The sequence below is a fragment of the Terrapene carolina genome, unplaced genomic scaffold (assembly GCF_002925995.2).
Source record: "Terrapene carolina triunguis isolate 2854851 unplaced genomic scaffold, T_m_triunguis-2.0 Scaffold30475, whole genome shotgun sequence".
NCBI classification, from domain to species: Eukaryota; Metazoa; Chordata; order Testudines; family Emydidae; genus Terrapene; species Terrapene triunguis.
Genome location: NW_020694826.1, coordinates 54,809 through 77,993, shown reverse-complemented (window position 1 = coordinate 77,993; position 23,185 = coordinate 54,809). Strand labels below are relative to the sequence as shown.

The window sequence follows — 23,185 nt, the reverse complement described above, 5'->3', positions numbered from 1 at the left end:
GGGGGGCTCAGGGCTCCGGCTGGGGGTGAGGGCTCTGGGGTGGGGCTGGGGATGAGGGGTTGGGGTGTGGGGGTGCGGGCTCTGGGGTGGGGCCAGGGATGAGGAGTTTGGGGTGTTGGAGGGGCTCAGGACTAGGGCAGAGGGTTGGGGTGCAGGGGGATGAGGGCTCTGGGGTGGGGCTGGGGATGAGGGGTTCGGGTTGCAGGAGGGGCTCAGGGCTGGGGCAGAGGGTTGGGGTGTGGGGGGCTGAGGGCTCTGGGTGGGGGTGCAGGTTCTGGGGTGGGGCTGGGGGTGAGGGGTTTGGGGTGCAGGGGGGTTCAGGGCTGGGGTAGAGGGTTGGGGTGTAGGGGGCTGAGGGCTCCAGCTGGGGGTGCGGGCTTTGGGATGGGGTTGGGGAGGAGGGGTTCAGCGTGTGGGAGGGGCTCAGGGCTGGGGCAGAGGGTGGGGGTGTGGGGGGCTCAGGGCTCCAGCTGATGGAACCAGGGATGAGGGGTTTGAGGTGCAGGCTGCCCCGGGGCTGCCGCAGGGAGAAAGGACTCCCTTTATCTCTCTCTCCCTCCCTGCAGCAGCCCTGCACGCCCCAACTCGCTCCCCTCCCCACCCACCCCCTTACCTCTCTCCTCTCCAGGCCCCTGTGGCTGCCTGCGCGGCCCTTTATAGCCAGCTGCACGGCCGTGCAGCTTAGAGGGAACTTAGGCCAGGAGCTGGATACCGCGGGGGAACGATTCAAAGGTACTGGGGGGCTGGGGGTGCAGCTACTGTTAACCTGCAAGGCAAAGTTAGGGGCGGCGTAGCCCAGAGGCGAGTGCCTGAGAGACTCACAGGCTGCTGGAGACCTGCCACGAGAGACTCCCTCTCAGGGGGTAATTAGGTGACTCAGTTCTGAGTCCCCCCAGAACCACCACAACACCCCAAACTGCAGGGAAGTGTCGACACGCCCAAAGGAATCCAAGGTGTTTGGGGGGGGGGGGGGCGCTGGCTCTACCTGACATTGTCTGCCTGGTAAGCTGCCGGCGGAAGATGCACACGGAAACCCCCAAACCACAAGCTTGCAGGCGTTCACTGACAGAGACAGCCAAGCGCTGAATTGCAACTTCTCATATGGCACCAATGGGCATGAGCGAGGGGAAATAAACAGGGGCGGGGAATTAAGCAGGGAAATTATTGGGCCGAGACCAGAACTGCCCACCTGGGGAGGGCAGATGAGGACAATAAAGGGGAAACGCGAAAGGATCTCAGTGCTCACTCCTCGGGATGTGGGGCCGGGAATCGAGTGGGGGACAGCAATGCTTCTGCAGGAAATGCGACCCGACTCCACTCCTCGTGTGTTCCTGGGCGTGTCTTGGTCCTGCCTGAAACGCACAAGGAACTCCCCAACGGTTTCTACCTTATCTCCTGAGAACAAGCAAATCCTGGGTCATAAGGATGAAGAAAGCTGCCTTTTAAATGTCACCTTGCTTTAACTTTGTACCGTTTTCTTTGTACTATGTTTAAAAGCTGCCTTCATCATTGAAATTTGTGCTTTGCACGGTATTTTTAATAGATGTTGAATTGCTACCGCGAACAAATGGTAACTCGAAGCAGCTTGGGTCGAGAAGATCACACAGATAAAACATTCATGTTTTCAGGAAGCGACCCAGTTGCAACAGGATGGTATAAGAACGATAAACAACGTCATCAAGTGCATCTTTTAGCCTTCTTTGCAAAGGAAAAACCTCAGCTTAACCCTGCGCACGGAACTTGAGAACGATCCTTATTGAAATGAATTTCTTTCGTAAACCCACTGAAATCGTCATTCTTTAAACGTGGAGAATGTGTACGGTGGGAAATGTTTTACAGAAGATACTGGTGCCTTCTACTTCACGTTTCCAATTAAAGGTTTTGCTGTTTATCAAATGCTTAAGATGGAATAAGCGTCTTTTGAAATGTATATTTGCAAATATTTTGTATCTAAAGGCAAACGTTCATGTAATAACTGCCTGATCTCATTGTTTATATAAGTAGCTCCTGTGTGGACTGGAACCAACTGGGTCTTAGTGCCACCTCAGGGTGAGCTGCCCGCTCCACTCAATGAGTCACTTTCTGCCCAGGCCGGGCAGCAGTTGTGGGGCTGTTATGTGATTCCCACGGAGGGATGAGGGGGATGGCGCAGGAAAATAGGTTTGGGATCCTCTGAGCTAAGCCAAGGTGTAAAGTCAACGAAAGAGTGAATACAACCAACTTTGAATCTCAACACGCCTGAAGGAAGGGGGGGTGGGGTTCCCATCATTTCATGAAAATCGGAAGAAGGGTGTAAAAGAATCCTGCTTGGATAGCAAGCACACCCCATCCAGCTCTGCAAGCAAGCTGCCCCAGACCGCTAAGCAAAACCGTGGAGACTCAAGAGGAATCCAAGCCAAGGAAAACCTCCCCAAAACTTCAACGTGGACTGGTGAGAGAATGTTAACTGCACTTGCAGTTGCTTTGCTGTGGCGCCTAGTGAAGACTCTAGCTATACCAAGAGGAGAGTGTCTCCCACGGGCGTAGGTACGCCACTTCCCTGAAAAGCACTGTCTACACGAGGTCGGTATCACTAGGTCGCTCAGGGGTGTGGATTTTCCACACCCCTGAGCCATGCACTTACACTGACATATGTTTGTTGAGTAGACCAGAGCTGGGACTACGCCAGGGGTTTAGATTTGAACGCGTGTTGTGATTTTATTGGAATTTAAAAGTGGTGTTGTCACTTAAAATACGAACAGTTTCTCAAGTGGTCAGACTATGACTTACTGGAGATGTGAAAAGGGCTAAACATTGTTAAACAGAGAAATAGCGGGACTTAATTGAATTTAAAATTCTTGATATTCGTAATTGGCCTGTTTGAATACAGGTCCTTAAATGGCTTCTTCTAATGAACAGATCTGAATATTTTCTTCATTTTCATAGGATCTAGTTAAGATTCGTCACTTTGCCCAATTATAAACGGGCTGGTTATTCGTTAATAACCAATAGGATACGCCTGCCCTTAAAGCAAATTATTTTGCCCATTTAGAAACATCCGTAGTTATCTAAGGATATACCAGAGAATGGAATCTCCATAATTTTGAGAAACAATATACCTTGGTCTCAACGTACCTGGAGAAAAGTACCCCTGTGAAGGTGAGCCGACTCTAATAGGGTTAAAAACTCTCCACGGAGAGGCATACAAAAGAGATTGTAACAGAAATAATCAGTTTATCATGTGTATGCTGTCATTTGTGTTGCTTTTTTTGATGTTTCCTTTTTTAATAATAAAATAGCCATGGTTAATAATTGTGGTGATTTTGCTTGGTCTTAATCCTGGTCTCCTCTAAGGTACATAAAAGAACTCCGGTGACTAAACATTGGGAGCCAGCACCCTGAATTGCAGTGAGATAAACAATTGGTGGAGCTCGCCTCCCCGCTCTTATTTCTCTAAGCTATATGTTTGTTAGTCATTTTTAAAATAAAATGACTGTGTGTATGTAAGGAGGACAAACTCTGTGTAGGTCAGACAGAAGCTAATGCTGCCGGAGTGAGGGAGTGGGCGGGGGCCAGACGGCGATGGGGAAAGAGCAAATCTCTCGGACTCACCCCAAGATACCCGAGATAGATCTGCTTTCAGTGTGTCTAGCTGAGATCAGCTCTGTCTCCCCCACCGGGAGACATTCCGGGTAAGAGAGGGACACACTCCCATGACTAATAGGACAAAAGACTTGATAGAAAGGATCATGGGATTTACCGAAGGCCAAGCTGTAAAAGCAAGCGACTCCCCTGAGAGACCACAGTGAGCAAATGGTGCAAACACCCTTTCAAGGCCACTCTGCGGGAAGCAAAATCTTTGTCCCGTTAGTCTCCGTTGTGGATCCTCTGGTGTTTAATAAGGGCTGAGCTCTGCGTGAAGCGTTTCCCGCACTCAGTGCACATATAGGGTCTGTCTCCCGTGTGAATTCTCTGATGTGCCATAAGGTTGGAGTTCTGTTTGAAGCTTCTCCCACAGTCGGCGCATGTATAAGGGTTCTCGCCAGTGTGGGTGCCCTGGTGTCGAATAAGGTGTGAGCTCACCGTGAAGCTTTTCCCGCACTCGGCGCATCCGTAGGGGGTCTCTCCCGTGTGGATTCTCTGATGCCGGATCAGGTTTGAACTGACGGTGAAGCTTTTCCCACAGTCCCGGCATTTGTAAGCTCGCTCCCCGGTGTGGATCCTCTGGTGGGCCATGAGGTTTGAGCTCTGAGTGAAGCGTTTCTCACACGCCGAGCACTGATAGGGGGTCTCCCCGGTGTGGATCCTCTGGTGGGTAACTAGGGCTGAGTGCTGAGGGAAGCGTTTCCCGCACTCGGGGCATTTGTAAGGTCTCTGCCCCGTGTGGAGTCTCTGGTGTCTGATAAGGGTTGAGCTGCGATTGAAGCGTTTCCCGCACTCAGGGCACTCATAGGGTCTCTCCCCCATGTGGATTCTCTCGTGTATAAGAAGGTCTGAGCGGTAAGTGAAGTTTTTCCCACACTCGGTGCATGGGTTTTTTCTCTTTGCCGTGGGGATTCGCTGCTGGGCTGTGATTGCTTTGAGGTTCCTGTGAGTTCTCTGACAATCAATGGATTTACCCACTTTCTGCCCCGGCTGGTTTCCCTGTTGCGGCTCCGGCCTGTGCCGCCCCTCACGAGCTTTTCCCTGCTCATGATGCCTGGACGCGCTCCCTTTGGATCTCCATGATAATCCTCCATGTGCTCCCACGTGCTTAGCCTCTTCCTGCTGCGGGCTCTGCGCCGCGTTCTCACTCAGCATCCCCGCACCTGCTGGGACAGAGAGAAAGAGTCCAGCGACCAGTCATCGCCCGGGCCCCGCCGAAAGGGGAAAGACTCGGGGGCAACACACCAAAGGAAGTGCTGTGGAGCTGGAAAGAATTAGGAGCCGAATCCCTGACACTCCTCATAAGAACAACAGAATGGCCGTTCCGGGTCAGACCAAAGGTCCATCTAACCCAGTATCCTGTCTGCCGACAGTGGCCAATGCCAGGTGCCCCAGAGGGAGTGAACTTAACAGGCAATGATCAAGTGATCTCTCTCCTGCCATCCATCTCCACCCTCTGACAAACAGAGGCTAGGGACACCATTCCTTACCCATCCTGGCTAATAGCCATTAACGGACTTAACCTCCATGAATTTATCTAGTTCTCTTTTAAACCCTGTTATAGTCCTAGCCTTCACAACCTCCTCAGGCAAGGAGTTCCACAAGTTGACTGTGCGCTGAGTGAAGAACTTCCTTTTATTTGTTTTAAACCTGCTGCCCATTAATTTAATTTGGTGGCCCCTAGTTCTTGTATTATGGGAATAAGTAAATAACTTTTCCTTATTCACTTTCTCCACATCACTCATGATTTTATAGACCTCTATCATATCCCCCCTTAGTCTCCTCTTTTCCAAGCTGAAGAGTCGTAGCCTGTTTAATCTCTCCTCATATGGGACCCGTTCCAAACCCCTAATCATTTTAGTTGCCCTTCTCTGAACCTTTTCTAGTGCCAGTGCTCCCAAGGGAGAGAAGCAGGGCTCGATTCTGCCCTCACACCCCCTCCAACACTCAGGGGGAAGGGAGGCCAGGGAGGCAGCTGCCAGGTGTCGGACAGGATGAGTAGGAAGCCATGAGCAACATCTGCCCTGAGGCCACGACACCTGCAAGGGACAATCCTGAGCTCAGAGAGTGGGTTTAATGAATTCACCCATGCAGACGCCTCGCAGACTCTGTCTTTCCTCGGAGCCCTGGAGCTCCGGGATCCAGGGCTCTTCCCCTTTTCCCAGCTGGGAGATCACATCTGCTTTGGAAATCGGCAACCCTGTTCGAAGGAAAAGAAAACAAGTGAGCTCGGGTGAATTCACGGGGCATGTGCCACCAGGAACCTTCTAGTGTTTTAACCCCGGGTCATTTCTAAACAGTAACGTTCGGGGACCAGCTCCCCAGGTAATCCAAGCCACAGGACTTGCTGCTAACGTGAGATGTAAGGATCCCCGCTCCGCTGAGAACACACACAGCCAGACACTCCTCATGAAAGCGGAGTCCCAAAACTCAGAAACAGCATCTCTATGTCCCAGCCAGAGCAGGGAGTCACCCTGGCCCGGCTTTATACTGACACAGAGGGGCCCCGGGACACATCGCCAGGAAGCTGGGACCGAGGAGGACGGGCTGGTGGGGATTAGCTCAGTTAGGAACTGGAGGGAACAGGGGCTTTCGCCGAATGCAGCAGCTAAGGGTATGAGAGGCCAAGACAGCACGTTTTGAGGAATTAGGGAACGTAGCGAGTCAGATGCAGTGGAAGGCAGCGCCGTCCCTAGCCATTTGGGTGCCCTACGCAGCCCCCCCATGTGGGGGCTGTGTGGGGCCCCTGGCCTCCCCCCCTCCAAGGTCTGGGAGGCAGGAGCTGTGGGGGGGGCACTTTTGGGGGCCCCGCAGTCCCAGAGTGGCCCGGGGGATTAGCAGGGGGCTGGGAGCCGCCCACTCTGCTTCCCTCACCCCGGCCCCAGCCGTGTCGCTCGGGGGAGGGGGTTTGGGGGAAGGGATCCCCCCCACACCCCCTGCAGCGGTGGGAAGCGGAGCAGCCCGGCCCCAACCCGCTCTACTCCGCCAGCTCCCAACCTTTCTCCAACCCGAGCGACACGGCTGGGGCTGGGGCAAGGGAAGCGGAGCGGGTTGGGGCCGCGTCTCTCCGTTTCCCACCGCTGGTGAGTGTGGGGGGCGTCCTTTTCCCCAACCTCCCCGCACTCACCAGGGGGGAAGGGTAAGAGGTGGGGCGGAGGGAGTTGGTCAGGGCCCCACACCCTCCTAAGGACAGCCCTGCCCCTTGCAGTGGTCACAGCCCGTGGGGGGGCCGGCCAGGGGATAGGGCTGGTCGCTGGGGCTGCCGCGTATGCAGCATGCAGCTGCCTAGGGCACCATGAAATTTGGGGCAATTTGGTGCCCCAAATGTCATCGTGCCCTACACAGCTGCGTATGCTGCGTATGCCTAAGGACGGCCCTGGTGGAAGGGATTATGAAGATCCCCAAGTGTGTGGAATCAGTTCTGATAATTCAGGATCTATAAACTGGAGACTCGTCTGCTGGGGAGGACAGAGGAGAAAGACCCAGGTATATTAGTCATTCAGAGGATGGATTATAAGACACCAATGTGAAGCAGCTGGGAGAAAGGCAAACGTAATCCCCGGCTGTATCAGGGGAGGTATTTGTAATGAGCAGTGAAAGCCTGGGCTGTTCCGTGGGTGGAAGTTAGAAAGTCAGGTGCAGAAAGATGCTGAAAAGGGCTGAGAACTGAAAAATTGGACAGCGACAGATGGCAAATCCCAGTGATGACAGAACCCGGAGATCTTCTCAACAAGACGAGCTCTCATTGACGCTGTTGACTGTTGCCGTCACTTCAGCCTGATTCAACAGGCATTTTAGGCTTCAGAACGGTGTTTGGGGTGCATGCCGGTTGTGCTGTGTGGGGTTGGTTCGTGCGTAGGAGGGGTTGTGCGGGGAAATTCGTGTTGGTTTGGGAAGGAGGCGAATGAACGGTGCTTGCTGGGGCGAGGGGCTACGCGTGTTTGGAGTTATTGTGGGTGTGCGGGTTGTGTTGTGTTGTGCTGTGTGGATTGGTGTGAGTGGCGTGTGCTGGGGTGGGGGCTGTGAGCCTTTGGGCATATTGCGGATGCTGGTTGTGTAACTCTCTCAGCGTTAGCCACAATGCTGGTCGCAAGCCTGGAGAAAAAGAGGAGAATTCTGCGACCAGGTCAGGGAGAACTTTGCTGCACGTACTTTGTGAACTCCAGGAAAGCTGACACCGATTCCGTGAGAAATGAGAAAATACTTGGTGTCCGTGGGATGCGATGGGGAGGGAGCGGGGAGATGTTGTCTGAGGGTGCAGCGACCTTATACTCAGGAGGACGAACCCATGACAGACGTGTAGGAATGACGCTGGAGAACATCACAACTGTCACGGCTGATTCCCCGCTCCGGTGCTTCGAGCGCAGAAGGTGGGGACCCGCCAGGATTCTAAAAATTCATACTGGCCGCTCCAGGCTGGTATTAAACCTCCAAGGTTACAGCTTCTCTCTGACCTTGGCTTGGTAAATGCTGCCACCACCCAAATGCAAAAAAAACCCCTTGGCCCCAGGAAGGAACACTTGGAAATTTCTCCCTGTGGGGTACCCTCCAGCCCCTTCACCTCCCCTCTGGGGAAGAGCTGAGAAAGAAACCAAAGCAAATCAGCTGTTGCCCCCAGCTAATTAAACAACATGTGCACAAACCTCTTAGGACACCAAAACCCAAATCCTGTTCTTAAAAAAGGTAAATTTTATTAAAAACAAAAAGGAAGAAGATACATCTGGAATTTAGGCTTTTCCCGAGATTTTAAAAGAGCAATTCCAAAAAATTAAGCCCCCAAACTAGGTTTCTTGGGGGTTCAGCTTAAAGGTTACAAGCAAACAAAAGCATCAGGGGTTAGCACAGAGGAGATCCACAAGCCAAAATAAAGAAATAAACCTGATTGCATTTATCTAAACATTCCCTATCCCAATGATTCCTTCTAGGTATGGAAGATAATTTTTCATACCTGGTTCAAACCTTACACAGCATTGCTGCTTATAGCATTGCTGCTCTGTGTCCCTGCAGCCCAGAGAGAACAACGGGCAAAGGGAAAGTTTCTTTCCCCATTTTAAAAAGTTCGACCTTCCCATTGGCTCTTTGGGTCAGGTGCCCACTTTCTTTTCTTTACCTGGGGGACTTTGGAAGCCAGCGCGTGACAGAATGACAATCGCCAGCCTGCAAACAAGACCTGTGAAGTGACCAGTCATCCAAATATCTGCCCCAGGAAATGCAGCAGATGACGGCAAAAAGGATATACTCTACCTGCTGGGAAGGAGTTGTGAATGGCTCTTGAATCTCCCTGGCACAAACAGCCTGAAGACCAGAGACAGTCTTTTTCAGCACAAGAGGATTCAAATGCTCATATGAAGATGGGCCCACCATGCGACTGGCAATCGCAGAGAACACGTGGGGATATGGGCATTCGCTCAGAGGGGTGCATGAGTCAGCAGAGGAGCAGATGGGGTCTCAGATCAGTCTCTTTTAGTGGCTACGTTACAACTGACACTCAAAAAGCTCCCGAGGAGAGACAAAAGGCGAGTTGTAGCAATAGAGGAGTTCAGGGTCCAAGAAAGACGGGGGAGATTCCAGGCTGCATTCAGCAACTGTGCCAGTGTTTTACAGGAGCAGGCTGATCAAAAGTCTGTGAGACAGATGTTTGAATGGGAAAAAGACAGTAGACAAGGCAGCCGAGGAAGTAGTGGGCCACTGAAGAGGCCAGAAGAAGGCGGAACGTGGGCATTGATTGACAGGGGGGCAAAAACGAACGGTGCAAGAGACAGACCTCAGAGTGCACACGAGAGAAAAGGGATAAAGCCGGGAGGCATGCAAGATAGGAATGCCTGGGTGCAGGTGAAGGCTGTGGCGGCAGAAGCAGCGGCACAGAGGAGAGATATCAAGCAGCTCTCTGAAATAGTGGAAGACCTCTCGGGAAAAACCAGACCACCACAGGCGGTGCCCATCAGCGACTCTCCTCGACAGATATTTGAAATGCACAAGTCAGACGATGAAAAGTGCATTCCCATTCAACCGCCCAGAGCCAAAGATCGTGCCCAGGTTTCAGAGAAAGGCCAATGCTAAGTTAGAAACAGACGAGGGACCTGTAACGCCCAAAGAAATGAAAGGGCTCAAACAGGAGAACGCTCCAGGGGTGGAGAGAATTCAAGAAGCTGGAGTTAAAATTCTAATTGAACAGCTAACCAAACGAACCAAATAAAGGTGAAGGAACGAATGCCACGTGGCGGCATTGTGACAGTGCCCAAAAGGGGGATCTTAGTGCACAAACTGGAGCGGCGTTATGCTGTTATTAATCCTGGGGAAAGTACTGGCTACCGTTTTGCTGAACTGAATTAAGGAGGCCGGGAAAGAAACATCATGAGCAGAACAGGCTGGCGTCCAGCCAGCCAGATCATTTTGGAACAGCTGTTCATGCCTCAACTGTTCATCGAAAAAGCGACGGCAGCTTAGTCAACTTTAAGGAAGCGTTTGACGGTGTCCGGAGAGAGACCTTGAGGAATACAGACAATCTGGTCTATGTAAGGAGGAGTTTATATGATGGACGTACGGCAGAACCTCAGGGTTACGAACACCTCGGGAAGGGAGGTTGTCTGTAACTCTGAAATGTTCGTAACTCTGAACAAAACATTATAATTGTTCTTTCAAAAGTTTACGACTGAACATTGATCTAATACAGCTTTGAAACTGTACGGTGCAGAAAAAAAAGTGCTGCTTTCCTTTTATTTTTTTAGTAGTTTATGTTTAATACAGCACTGTATTGTGTTTGCTTTTCTTCTTTGGTCTCTGCTGCTGCCCGATTGTGTACTTCTGGTTCCAAATGAGGTGTGTGGTGACTGGTCAGTTCGTAACTCTGAGGTTCTACAGTAGATGAGCATTAGGATTGGATGCAGGCTTTGGTGAATGGCTCCATATTGTGAGTGGGGTCAGATGAGGGTATATATAATCACCAATCCTCTTTCCATTCACAATAGAGTGGCTGATGAAGCAGGCAACAAAAGGCATTATGGACTGTGTCCAGTGGGTTGGCACAGACGAGTTACACAACTTTGACTTTGCTGAGGACTTTGCTTTACTAAGTTTGACATGGAACAAAATGATCACCCTTAACCCAGGGCAATCAAAAATTAGATTGAACGTAAATGCCGGGAAAACCAAGGATGGAATCCAGACAACAGGTGCAAAGATGCAGGTGGATGGCACAGAAATCTAACCGGTCGAAGAGCTTTGCTCTTGGGGGAGTGTGGTGCTATCTGAAGGTGGCTGCGCTGAAGATATTCGTGCAAGCTGAGGAAAAGCAAACACCACTTTTGGAAGGATTAGCAACATCTGGTCAAACAGAGGATCAGAGTCATAAACCAGAGGGTTAGAATGGACCGCAAGGGTCATCTAGGCTAACCCCCTGCCAAGACGCAGGATGTGTTGTGTCTAAGCCAGCCGAGACAGATGCTCTCCAGCCCCCTTCTGAAAACCTCCAGTAAAGGAGCTTCCAGGACCTCCCCAGGCGTCTGTTCCATCGTCCTGCTGTTCTCACACTTAGGAAGTCTTTCCTGAGATTTAATCTAAATCTCCTGTGCTGTAGTTTGACCCCATCACCTCTTGTCCTGCCCTCTGTTACAGACTAGGGACCGAATGGCCAGGAAGCAGTTCTGCAGAAAAGGACCTAGGGGTTACAGTGAACGAGAAGCTGGATATGAGTCAATAGTGTGCCCTTGTTGCCAAGAAGGCTAACGGCATTTGGGGCTGTATAAGTAGGGTCATTGCCAGCAGATCGAGGAACGTGATCATTCCCCTCTATTCGACATTGGTGAGGCCGCATCTGGAGTACTGTGTCCAGTTTTGGGCCCCACACTACAAGAAGGATATGGAAAAATGGAGGGCAATGAAAATGATTCGGGGGCTGGAGCACATGACTTATGAGGAGAGGCTGAGGGAACTGGGATTGTTTAGTCTGCAGAAGAGAAGAATGAGGGGGGATTTGATAGCTGCTTTCAACTACCTGAAAGGGGGTTCCAAACAGGATGGATCTAGACTGTTCTCAGTGGTAGCAGATGACAGAACAAGGAGTAATGGTCTCAAGTTGCAGTGGGAGAGGTTTAGGTTGGATATTAGGAAAAACTTTTTCACTAGGAGGGTGGTGAAGCCCTGGAATGGGTTATCTAGGGAGGTGGTGGAATCTCCTTCCTTAGAGGTGTTTAAGGTCAGGCTTGACAAAGCCCTGGCTGAGATGATTTAATTGGGGATTGGTCCTGCTTTGAGCAGGGGGTTGGACTAGATACCTGCTGAGGTCCCTTCCAACCCTGATATTCTATGATTTTATGAACGGCCATATGGGGTCAGACCCATGGTCTGTCTAGCCCAGTATCCTGTCTGCCTACAGTGGCCAGAGCCAGGTGCTTCAGAGGGAATTAACAGAACAGGGAATTCCTAGTGATCCATCCCCTGCTGTCCAATCCCAGCTTCTGGAAATTGGAGGTTTAGGGACACCCAGAGCAGGGGGCTGTGTCCCTGACCATCTTGGCTAATAGCCACTGATCAACGTATGCTCTATGAGTTTATCTAATTCTTCTTTGAACCCAGTTATACTTTTGGCCTTCACAAGAGCCCCTGGCAGGGAGTTCCACAGGTTGACTCTGAGTTGTATGAAGAAATATTTCTTTTGGTTTGTTTTAAACCTGCTGCCTATTCATTTCATTGGGTGACTCCTAGTTCTTGTGTTATGAGAAGGAGTAAACAACACTTCCTTATTTACTTTCTCCACACCGGTCATGATTTTATAGACCTCTATCATATCCTCACCTCAGTCGTCTCTTTTCCAAGCTGAAAAGTCCCAGTCCTATTAATCTCGCCTCATAGAGAAGCCATTCCATACTCCTAATCATTTTAGTTGCTCTTCTCTGATCCTTCTCTAATGCCAGTATATCTTTTTTGAGATGAGGTGACCACATCTACGCACAGTAATCAAGGTGTGGGCGTACTGTGGATTTATAGAGAAGCAATATGATAGTTTCTGTCTCATTAGCTATCCCTTTCTTAATGATTCCCAGCATTCTGTTTGCTTTTTACTGCCACTGCACATTGAGTGGATGTTTTCAGAGAACTATCCACAATGACTCCAAGTTCTCCCTCATGCTAACGGGGTTAATGATGGCCAGATGGACCAATTAACCTATTAGGCTGAAGACTGAGAGGAAAATCCTACTTAGGGGACGCTCGCCTGTGTGGGAACAGGCAGGGAGCTGATCATAGGAAGGGGGCTTCAGGGAGGTAGTTTGCAGTCACTCCCTGGGAGACGGGAGCTGTGTTTGGGGGCTAGAGAGACGAACAGCCCACGGTTGCTCTCTGGGAGAGCGGCGTAGAGAGACCGGCAAAGGCCAGACAAGGGGGAATGCTGGGATAGGAAGCAGCCCAGGGATTAAAGAGCAACGTTGTGGCCTGAACAGAACTTGGATGTTTGTTGCAGGGTCCCTGGGCTGGAACCCAGAGCAGCCAGGAGAAGTCGCAAGCTGAGTGGCGCATCCAGTGATTGGTGGTAACAGTTAATTGAGAACTCGTTATTTTGTGTGCATAGTTGGGATGATGTTTTCCAACGTGCATCACTTTGCATTTATCCGCATTGAATTTCATTGGCCGGTTTGTGGTCCGGTCACCCAGTTTTGTGAGATCCCTTTATAGCTCTTCGCAGTCTGCTTTGAGTCATCCTGGATCCTCTGCAAACTTGGCCACCTCTCTGTTTACCCCCTTTTCCCAGATTATTTACGAATATGTTGAGCAGCCCTGGTCCCAGTGCAGCTCCTTGGGGGACCCCGCTATTCACCTCTCTCCATGGTGAACCCGACCGTTTTATTCCTATCTGGCAGGAAGAAATCACCCAGGAAGGGGCTCTGGGGAAGAGTGCCTGTCACGGCGACTTCCCAGAGAGCGTAGGGGCTGACCCCTCAGGAATGAGAGGAGGGCTGTGGGAAGGGAACAGGATCACACATGAGTTGTGGGGACGATGTGACGAAGTCTCCTTTAATCTAAGGAACCAGGGAAAGAACTTCCAGCAGAAACTGATACGGGTGCTGGAGAGACCCCACAGCTTCTAGTAACCGAGGGGACGGGAATCCTTACCCAGCGAGGTCACATTCTCGTAGTTCTCCTGCATGACGTCCCTGTAGAGAGCTCTCTGAGTGGGGTCCAGCAGAGCCCCCTCTTCCCTGGTGAAATACACAGCCACCTCCTCGAAGGTCACCGGCCCCTGAAAGAGCAAGAGTCCCACAGTCAGTACCTGCTGCCCCACTCACAGCCCCACTATTCACGGGAAAGGAGCCAATCAAATGAAAGCTCTGGGAGGCTCCCAATCACAGTCCCACCCCCACACTGGGAAGTTGACCCAGCCCAGTCCGGGGCGGGTTGGTTCCAGTTTCAAAAATTGGGGAATTTTCACCTCAACCTCATGGGTCTGGTCATAGAATCTAGTTCCAGGCTGAATAAGTCCCAGTAGGTTAGTCACACCCTGTCCCCTTCCCTTTCTCCGCCCTGGGTATTTCCTGCCCCCTCCCGCCTGAAGACCAAATCCCTCAACAGCGCCCACCTCCTGTGCATCTACTGCCCCGCTCCCTCCAGTCGGAGCCACTGGGAAGTCGCTACCTGAATCGGCTCCTCTGCAGCCTTTTCCCTTCCCTGTCCCCGTGAACGATGGGACAATCTGGAGTGACAGCCTGTCCAGGTGAGAAGGGCAATGGAGGAGATAGTTAATTTCACACCCTGATTCCCCCAAGCCCTTTCCCCGCAGACGGACTTCGTCAACCCTGCCACGCTGGGAAAACGCTCTGTCTCTTTGTAACCCAGCAGGCCCAGCCCCCTCCCAAAAGCGCCGAACCCACAGAGACTTTTTAAACCCTCCCAGGAACGGCGTCTGCATCAAACACTAGAGAAAGAGCAGCATCAAAGGAGCCCCCGGCGCTGTCCCGCCAGCAGGGCCAGAACTAGACAGAGCCAGGAAGCGTTTTTCCCTCTCTCTGCTCCTCACCCCGTCTACAGTGGGTGTGTCTGGGTGGGTTAGAGATTCGGGAATCTCCCACCACTTCTTTCTCCTGATGCCCTCTTCAGTCGCTCTCCCCTCGAGATGGGAGACTGGGCCACCACCCCGTTCTTGGGGGTGTTCTCTTCCCCTCACAGGACCCGCTCTGCCAGGGCCCAGAAGGCTGGATGCCAGGCAGGAAGATAAGCTTGATCCACAACTCAGTACAAGGTCAGTGGGAGACATTTAAGGGCCCGGGTGAAGCCGGTCAGCCTCGCTGACAGAAACATCCCTTTTGGTCTGAATCGTAACGAGGGCAGCAGCTCTGTGGCTCCCAGAGACACGAGGAGCAGAGATGGGGGAGGAGGAAGCGCTCACTGTGCAGTCAATTTCCTGCCCAGCCCCAATGCTTTCCCTGAGCTCTCTCTCAACCACCTGGACGCTCTGATCAGGAGATCCTGTCAGCAGCGTCTGGGGCTAGTCCTAGCGGGAGAACTTCCCCACCTTGGCTAGGCTCAGAAGGAGCTTTAATGAAGGTCTCTCCCCAGCACAGACCCAGCTGTTTCTCTGCAGGCAGCGTCAGGAATAAATCAATGGGAACACGGGGCTTCCGTCTGATAAATGATGGATACAAGCAAGCGTGTTCTTATCTAAAACTACTATTTATTAGATATGAAGCGCGCACACACACACACACACACACACACACACAGTAGGTTTAGGACAACCCAGATATAATTAACCACAGTCTGAGATGGTTTCGAGCGATCACCAGCCGGGTTTCCAGAGGCCCTTGTTCCATCCAGCTGATGGGGAGTTTAGATGCAAGCTCCTTACCCTAAGAAAAGCTCCCTCGGACTGCTCCAAGGTGTTTACTTTCACCTAATCTTTTATAGCAAACTCTAACAAAGCACATAACCCACAGGGACTCCTCTCCTGGGTCACCAATTCTCCTCATTTCAACAAACTGCTCATTATCTCAAAACACTTCTAGTATTTCTAGCCAGAACAACAATACGTCTGGGGCACTTCAAACCCAGGTCGCTGTTCACTTCCATAACTTTCTGTCCCATCCTCCCATTCTGGTTAACCAACTGCAAGCCTGCCGCTGTCTGTCCTTGTCTCATACAGGCCTAAGATCATTCCTACGTCAGTGGTATTGGAGTTTCAGACGGCAGTGGGGGGAGGGATAGCTCAGTGGTTTGAGCTAAACCCAGTTCAATCCTTGAGGGGGCCATTTAGGGAACTGGGGTAAAAATCTGTCTGGGGATTGGTCCTGCTTTGAGCAGGGGGTTGGACTAGATGACCTCCTGAGGTCCCTTCCAACCCTGATATTCTATGATTCTAATCTACAAAATCGCTGACGGCAGGGCTGTCACGTCCAGGGTATATGCAGGAATGTCAAATTCCGGGGTAACATTCCTGGTGGATGATGATCAGACTGGAGTTTTTCATGCCTCTCGGCTGCACTCCAGCAATGCAACAGACCTGGGCATGAAGTCTTCTCTGCTTAGGACACTTGAACTTGTACAGAGCCTGTCATACATCTCAGCAACACACGAGACTGCAAAAACCTCAGAGCGGTCCTCTACCTTCTGGGCTGCCTCCAGAGCATTCCCTGGCCTGGGCCCAGGATAGCTAATAGATCATGTAATGCTCTGGGAGGAAGCGTGTGGTCACCAGCTACGCTTCTCTGGCACAACAGAACTCTCTACAAGAAGGGTAAAGCTCATAAAAACCTAAGAACGGCCACACTGGGTCAGACCAATGGTCCATCTAGCCCAGTGTCTTGTGCCAGATGCTTCAGAGGGAATGAACAGAACAGGGCAATAATTGAGTGATCCATCCCCTGTCACCCATTCCCAGCTTCTGGCAGTCAGAGGTTTAGGGGCACCCAGAGCATGGGGTTGTATCCCTGACCATCTTGGTGAATAGCCATTGATGGACCTGTCCTCCATGAACTTATCTTTTTTTTCCCCTTTAACCCAGCTCATCTGTGAGGGAGACAGAGCTTTCTGAGAGTCTGGAATGGACGCTCCTAGGAACTAAAGACCATCCCAAACCTCACCACCTTCCACTCCGAGCGCAAGGCGCTTTTTTTTTTTTAAGGTTGTCTCCTCTAACGGCAAGTACATCGCAACTATGAGTCTATTCAGACCCACCACCACCAGAAAGTGAAACCGGCAGACAGCCCTACCAAAACGAGACACCCCGGTGCACAAGCTTCTCCCGCAGGAGAGAGGAGAAGAAAACAAAGAACAACATGTAACTGATGAGTAGTTACCTTGTTTAATGACTGGAAACTCCTCACGTACCATGGTGCTGTATGCAATACAAGGACCTAATCGAACAGAGATCCTGCACCTCAACCCCATAGCAATACCCAGAGACCTCTGGTGATAGGATCTAATGAAACCACCTCCCCACAGAGACAGAGGCTGATCATTGGGGAGCCTCTTCCCACCAATCCTGACCCCCACATCAGGGGTAAAGACTCAGAGCAACCAGTTTTCACTCCAAAACATGAAGTTCCTGTAGTTTTGAAGGGTGGAAAGAAAAAAAAAACCCACCTATTTCTTTGATTTTTGACATCAGTATTTAATATTACCACCCACAGATGGCCATGCACACAGGCCACAGGGAACCCCATGCAATGTGGCTTTAGCAGGAGAAGGGAGACATTTCAAGTCGGAGATAACTAGAGCGAAAATGGGGCAAAAACTGAATAGCGGAGAACGTGTAATAAAAATGCAATGCCTGAGAGACAAGGGGAGAAATCAGAGGGGATTTTAAATGAATGTTTGATCAATTAGAAAATGATGGCATGCCCCTGGAGTGCCGTTCACATGGGCAGCAGGAAGCCTTGGGCGACACCACTTTAAAAAGGGAAAAGGCAGGGTTATGGGGCTGGATGTTTCTCTGACAAAGTGGGGAGGTGTGGGGCGGGATGGCCTAGGTCCGGAGGCCCTACATCACCCTGCCCCAGAAAAGAGCAGCGAGAAGTCCTCCAGGCAGCCTAGAGTGGCTGCAGAGGAGCGGCCAATCAGAGGGGCTGATGGAGCGACCAATCCGGGGCCGGAAGGGCCCTATATAAGACAAGCAGCAGGACCAGGGAAAGGTCAGTGCGGGCAGGCTGATGCCCAGGGGGACTGAGCACAGAACCTGCCCAGGCCAGCGAGGTTACTGAGATGGGCCCCACTGATCTGGTTGAAGTGGCTGGGTGGGGAGTGCAACATCTGTCATGGGAAAACTCAACCTGGCATTAATGATTTCACCTTCTTTCTTCCCTGACTGCCTCTCGTAGGCTTTCCCCTGCTCATGATTCTGGGAAACCTTCCCTTTATATCTTCCTGCTAATCTCCCGTGTGGTTCTTCCGGCTCCGCTTTCCGCCGCTGAGACATCGCCTCCTCATTCTTACTCATCCTCCCGTCTCAGCTGCTGGGGTGGAGGGAGAAGTGAGATGTGGGTCGCGCCCTGTGCCGAGGAGAAGGGGCAAGTGGGGAAGAAACCAGATTAAATGGTGGAGAGATGGGAGATGTGGGGGGGGGAACTCAGGGGTTGAATCCGCCAAACTATTCCCCATAGGGGAAGAGAGGAGAGGATCAATTCTGCTTCCACATCCCATCGGAAAACTCGGGGGGAAAGGGGGTGAGAGAGGGAGCTGCTGCCAGGCATCAGTGACGATGCATGGGGCTAGCACATCTGCGGGGGGCAGCCCTGACCTCAGAGCTCCCAGCTGTTTCCCACAGACCCTGAGATTTTTTTTTTGAGTGGGTTTAACTAATTCCTTACCTGTGCATGCAGTTCTCAGCATCTCCCTTCCCTCATAGCCCTGCAGATTCCTCGGGTGACCCCTGGCTCTTGTGAGATGCAAAAGCGGGTAAATAACCCCCCCCCCTATTCATTTTCTGCACACGACTCATGATTTGAGAGATTTCTATCATAGGCCCCCTCCATGGTCTCGCTTCTAAGCTGACGGTTTCCGGTTCTTTTAATCTCCCCTGGCACAGGAGCGGTTCCGTGCCCCTAATCACGGTCGTTGCCCTTCTCTGTTCTTTTTCCAATTCGAACAGATCTTTGTCGAGATGGGGCAGGCCGTATTCAAGCTCGTTTCTAAGCGGCGAAATCCTGGGGCTCCATATTTAATTATCTGCATCTCTGCTGGGAACACACTCAGCCTCGCCCTCATTGTCCAAGGGACACCTCAGTCCCAGAGAAGGCACCTCTGTGTCCCAGAATATAGAGACTCCAACCAGAGGGGAAACTGCTCTGGGTCATCATCTGACTGACAGACGGGCCCAGTGGAAAATGAGACCGTCCTAGGGAAGCCGGGGGCCAGTGAGCGTGAGCTAGCGGGATGCAGCCTAGTAAGGCCTGGTAAGGGGGTCAGAGGTATCTCAGAGGGATTAGATGCCAGGAAAGCACCATGTGAGAAATTAGAGAATCTACTGAGTCAAGTGCAGTGGGAGGGAGTGTTAAATTCCCCCCAGCCCTAGGGACAAGGCTAAAGAATTAGACGCTATAATTCGGGAGCAACAGAATCTACAAGTGCTCGATCCCCCGAGGTCACCCAAACGGGACAGGCCTCTCGTTGCTGTTCGCCCAGGGGTCAGGCACTCATCCAGGGGGCGAGAGTTAATATTGGATCAGGGGTGTCCCGCCTCTCAGGGAAGCACCTGAGCGCTGGGCTAAAGAGAGATTCTCCTGCTGTCTGTGGCCCAATTAATATTTAATCGATTCCATTCGTTACTTCCAGTGGCATGAAGCCAGCAAGACGATTGAGAGCCCCTCGCACCTGGAGTCGTGCAGCGGTGGTGGCCCCTAAGCCACCAGGCTCCTGGAGAGGGGTTCCCATCTATGGATCACTAATTAGCCACACTGCCCTGTAACGAGTTGACCCCTGGGAGGGGGGTGATGGGGAAATTCAGGGGTGGGGAGTACGGGGAAATCAGAGACAGGGAAAAGCCACCGCACTTCCCCCCAGTCCCTGCCCCCTTTTCCATCCCTTCCCTGCCCGACCCCTCCAGCCCCCCGGGGGCCCAGCTCTCTCCCCACCTGGGTCCCCCAGTTTGGCCCCCGCTGGGTTTCCAGCTAAGCCGCTTCCCGCAAGCTCCTTAGCAGCACGGGGGCAGTGTCCCGGGGGGGGGGGGGAGCTGGGAGATTTAATGCCCCCCAGGTTCCCTTGGGGCAGAGAGTCACTTTCCTGCCCGCCCCCGGCACGTTCCCACGGGCTCTGTCCATTACCTGGCTCCGGAGTGGATGCGGGCAGAGTCCGGGGCGGCGGGTCCCCCCCCCCCGCGGCCGGGCAGGGAGGGGTTAATGCCGGGCTCCCCCCCGCCCCAGCACAGACTCGCCCCCGTGTCTGATGTTCTCCGGGCTTTGTTCTCCCGGCTCCTGCCTCCTTCCTCCCGGCACCCACCGCTCCCAGCTGCTCCAGCCCCTTCCTGTGCCCTGTGACCCCCCCCCACCCCCCCGGCTGTCTGCAGTGGGGGGGACCTGCCCCCTGGGAACGGGACAGGGTCACGTCTCCCAGCCAGAGGGGGAAGGGGATGGACCGGGAGAGAGACATTGGGAAAGGGTCTGCAGCTGCAGGGGAAATCGGGGGGGGGAGAGAGATTCCCAAATCTGCCCCCCCCGCTCCATTGGCTGCCCCATCCCTGGGCTGATCCGCCCTGCGGACAAAGACCCCCAGGGCGAGGAGCTCAGAGATCCCCCCTCTTCCCTCCAGGACATGCCTGTAGGTGTTTCATAAATGATCCGGAAAAAGGGGTAAACAGTGAGGTGGCAACATTTGCAGATGATACAAAACTGCTCAAGATAGTTAAGTCCCAGGCAGACTGCGAAGAGCTACAAAGGGATCTCTCAAAACGGGGTGACTGGGCAACAAAATGGCAGATGAAATTCAATATTGATAAATGCAAAGTAATGTACATTGGAAAACATAATCCCAACTCTACATATAAAATGATGGGGTCTAACTTAGCTGTTACCACTCAAGAAAGAGATCTTGGGTCTGGTCTATACTACCCGCCTGAATCGGCGGGTAGAAATCGACCTCTCGGGGATCGATTTATCGCGTCCCGTTGGGACGCGACAATCGATCCCCGAATCGGCGCTCTAGCTCCACCAGGGAAGGTGGTAGTAAGCGCCGCCGACAAAAAGCCGCAGAAGTCGATTTTGCCGCCGTCCTCACAACGGGGTAAGTCGGCTGTGATACGTCGAATTCAGCTACGCTATTCACGTAGCTGAATTTGCGTATCTTAAATCGACTCCCCCCTGTAGTGTAGATGTAGCCTTGGAGTCATTGTCGATAGTTCTCTGAAAACATCCACTCAACGTGCAGCGGCAGTAAAAAGCGAACAGAATGTTGGGAATCATTACGAAAGGGATAGATAATAAGGCAGAAACTATCATATTGCTTCTATATAAATCCACGGTACGCCCACACCTTGAATACTGCAAGCAGATGTGGAACGGCTTCTGTATGAGGAGAGATTAATAAGACTGGGAGTTTTCAGCTGGTAAAAGAGATGACTAAGGGGGGATATGAGAGAGGTCTATAAAATCATGACTGGTGGGCAGAAAGTAAATAAGGAAGTGTTGTTTACTTCTTTTCATAACACAAGAACTAGGAGTCACCCAATGAAATTAATAGGCAGCACATTTAAAACAAACAAAAGGAAGTATTTCTTCACACAACGCACAATCAACCTGGGGAACTCCTTGCCTGAGGATGTTGTGAAGGTTAGGACACTAACAGGGTTCAAAAAAGAACTAAATAAGTTCACGGAGGAGAGGCCCATCAATGGCTATTAGCCAGGCTGGGCAGGGATGGTGTCCCAGCCTCTGTTTGCCGGAAGCTGGGAATGGGCGACAGGGGATGGATCACTTGATGATTCCCTGTTCTGTTCATTCCCTCTGGGGCACCTGGCATTGGCCACTGTCGGCAGACAGGATACTGGGCTAGATGGACCATTGGTCTGACCCAGTATGGCCGTTCTTATGTTGTTTCCTTCAGCCCAGGCACCTGCCTTGCTGAGGATAGGTCTAAGTTACCATCTAAGTCAATGTAAGTTACCTGGCTCAGGGGTGTGAAAAAGCCCCCCTTCACCCCCCCAGCGTGCTAGTTTCACACTGTCCACACCGGCGCTACGGCAGTAGGAGACGCTTTCCCGTCGGCATAGTGTGTCTTCACCAGACGCGCTACAGTGGCACAGCTGCACGCGGTGTAGACTTGCGCTGAGTAATTGCATAAGTTCGTGGGTGCTCCGTGCAGAAGGACAAGTCCCTAATTAGTTTCTCTCGTGTCTGCATCTTTGAGCTGCATAAGGACTCACACTCATGCACACGGTTAAAATAATACATCATGATGCCATTTTCCCCGGGGCCTAGTGGGAGTCACAATGCCCAGGGCTAATATTAGGCCAAACACTCCCAACGGGGTGGCATAATCTGTAGTTAGATTTAACCAAACCAGCGATATATGTGCGCTCCATCCTGGGTCACTTTATTAGCTCATCATAAACAGGGCCGCCCAGGCACCAGCGCAGCAAGCGCGTCCCTGGGGCGGCAAGCCGCGGGGGGCGGTGTGCCGGTCACTGTGAGGGCAGCAGTCAGGCAGCCTTCGGTGGTTTGCCTGCGGAAGGTCCGCTGGTCCAGCAGCTTCGGTGGCAATTTGGCGGCGGGTACGCCGAAGTCGCGGGACCAGCAGATCACCCGCAGAAATGCCACCTAATCCATGTGACTAGCAGACCGCCCGCAGGCATGCCGCCAAAGGCCGCCTGACTGCCGTGCTTGGGGCAGCAAAAAACATAGAGCCTCCCCTTACTGCTCCAGTGCCATTTACCACACAGATGCACCGGACTGCTGTGATGAAAGGTGATCAAAACAAAAAACCCCCACCACCCATTCGATTACGTCCAATCCCAAAGAATCGGTCACTCACCCCAGATCACCAGCTGCTCAAGGAGCTCACCAAAGACAACGCTGCCAGCCAATTACTTGGGTAGCTAACTAACATTTGTTAGCTAAGAAAAGAAATCAGGCATTCGGAGGTTTAAAGCTGGTAAGTTACATGGCAGGTGAATTAAAGCTTGTAAACCCAACGTGCTAGCAGAGATGTAATAGCGGCTAGTTTTTTGTAAGTGTCTCTGGATTTGCCCAAATAGTATTGGGGATCTCAGTCATTCCCCCCCAATTTTACTTGTCAAAATTTCATCAGTCCAGAGAGGAGGTAGGAAAGAGAAAAGTGGTAAGGGGTGCCTTTTGTTCTTTTTTATATCATGACCCAGAGAAATTCTGGCTGCATGGGCCACCCCGTGCTGGGGTTGCCCATCCGGTGCTCGGGCCATGGGGCCCGGCCCTTTGTTATGGAATTAAGTAGCTTCATAATGTACATGCTCTGCCACCAGTTCTTCATATGAATTTCAAATACTGTGTCACTTGCACCTTTTGTGAGCTACGTGCTGCTTAGGGTTAACCTGTGGGTGTTTTCCAGACTCACAACAAGTTTGAGTTACAAACACACAGCAAAAGTTCATAACTCCACACCCAGCGTCGAT

At 51.9% G+C, this 23,185-nt stretch overlaps 1 protein-coding gene and 1 long non-coding RNA gene across 2 annotated transcripts in view; one reads left to right on the top strand and one right to left on the bottom strand.

Annotated features, from left to right (window-relative positions):
• Positions 1 to 1,840, top strand: part of LOC113409174 — a 2,426-nt gene extending 586 nt beyond the window's left edge. The window contains exons 2-3 of the long non-coding RNA XR_003370464.1: positions 629 to 732; positions 1,544 to 1,840. This is a non-coding gene — a long non-coding RNA (uncharacterized LOC113409174). The remainder of the gene's footprint in view (positions 1 to 628; positions 733 to 1,543) is intronic.
• A 1,309-nt stretch (positions 1,841 to 3,149) lies between these two features.
• The window catches only part of LOC112123649 (zinc finger protein 345-like), a 37,730-nt gene continuing 17,694 nt past the window's right edge, over positions 3,150 to 23,185 (bottom strand). Inside the window, exons 4-5 of the mRNA XM_029914099.1 lie at positions 12,941 to 12,960; positions 3,150 to 4,542 (exon numbers count right to left, since the gene is read on the bottom strand). Coding sequence (XP_029769959.1) covers positions 3,847 to 4,542; positions 12,941 to 12,960 — 716 coding nt within the window. The 3' untranslated portion in view covers positions 3,150 to 3,846. The remainder of the gene's footprint in view (positions 4,543 to 12,940; positions 12,961 to 23,185) is intronic.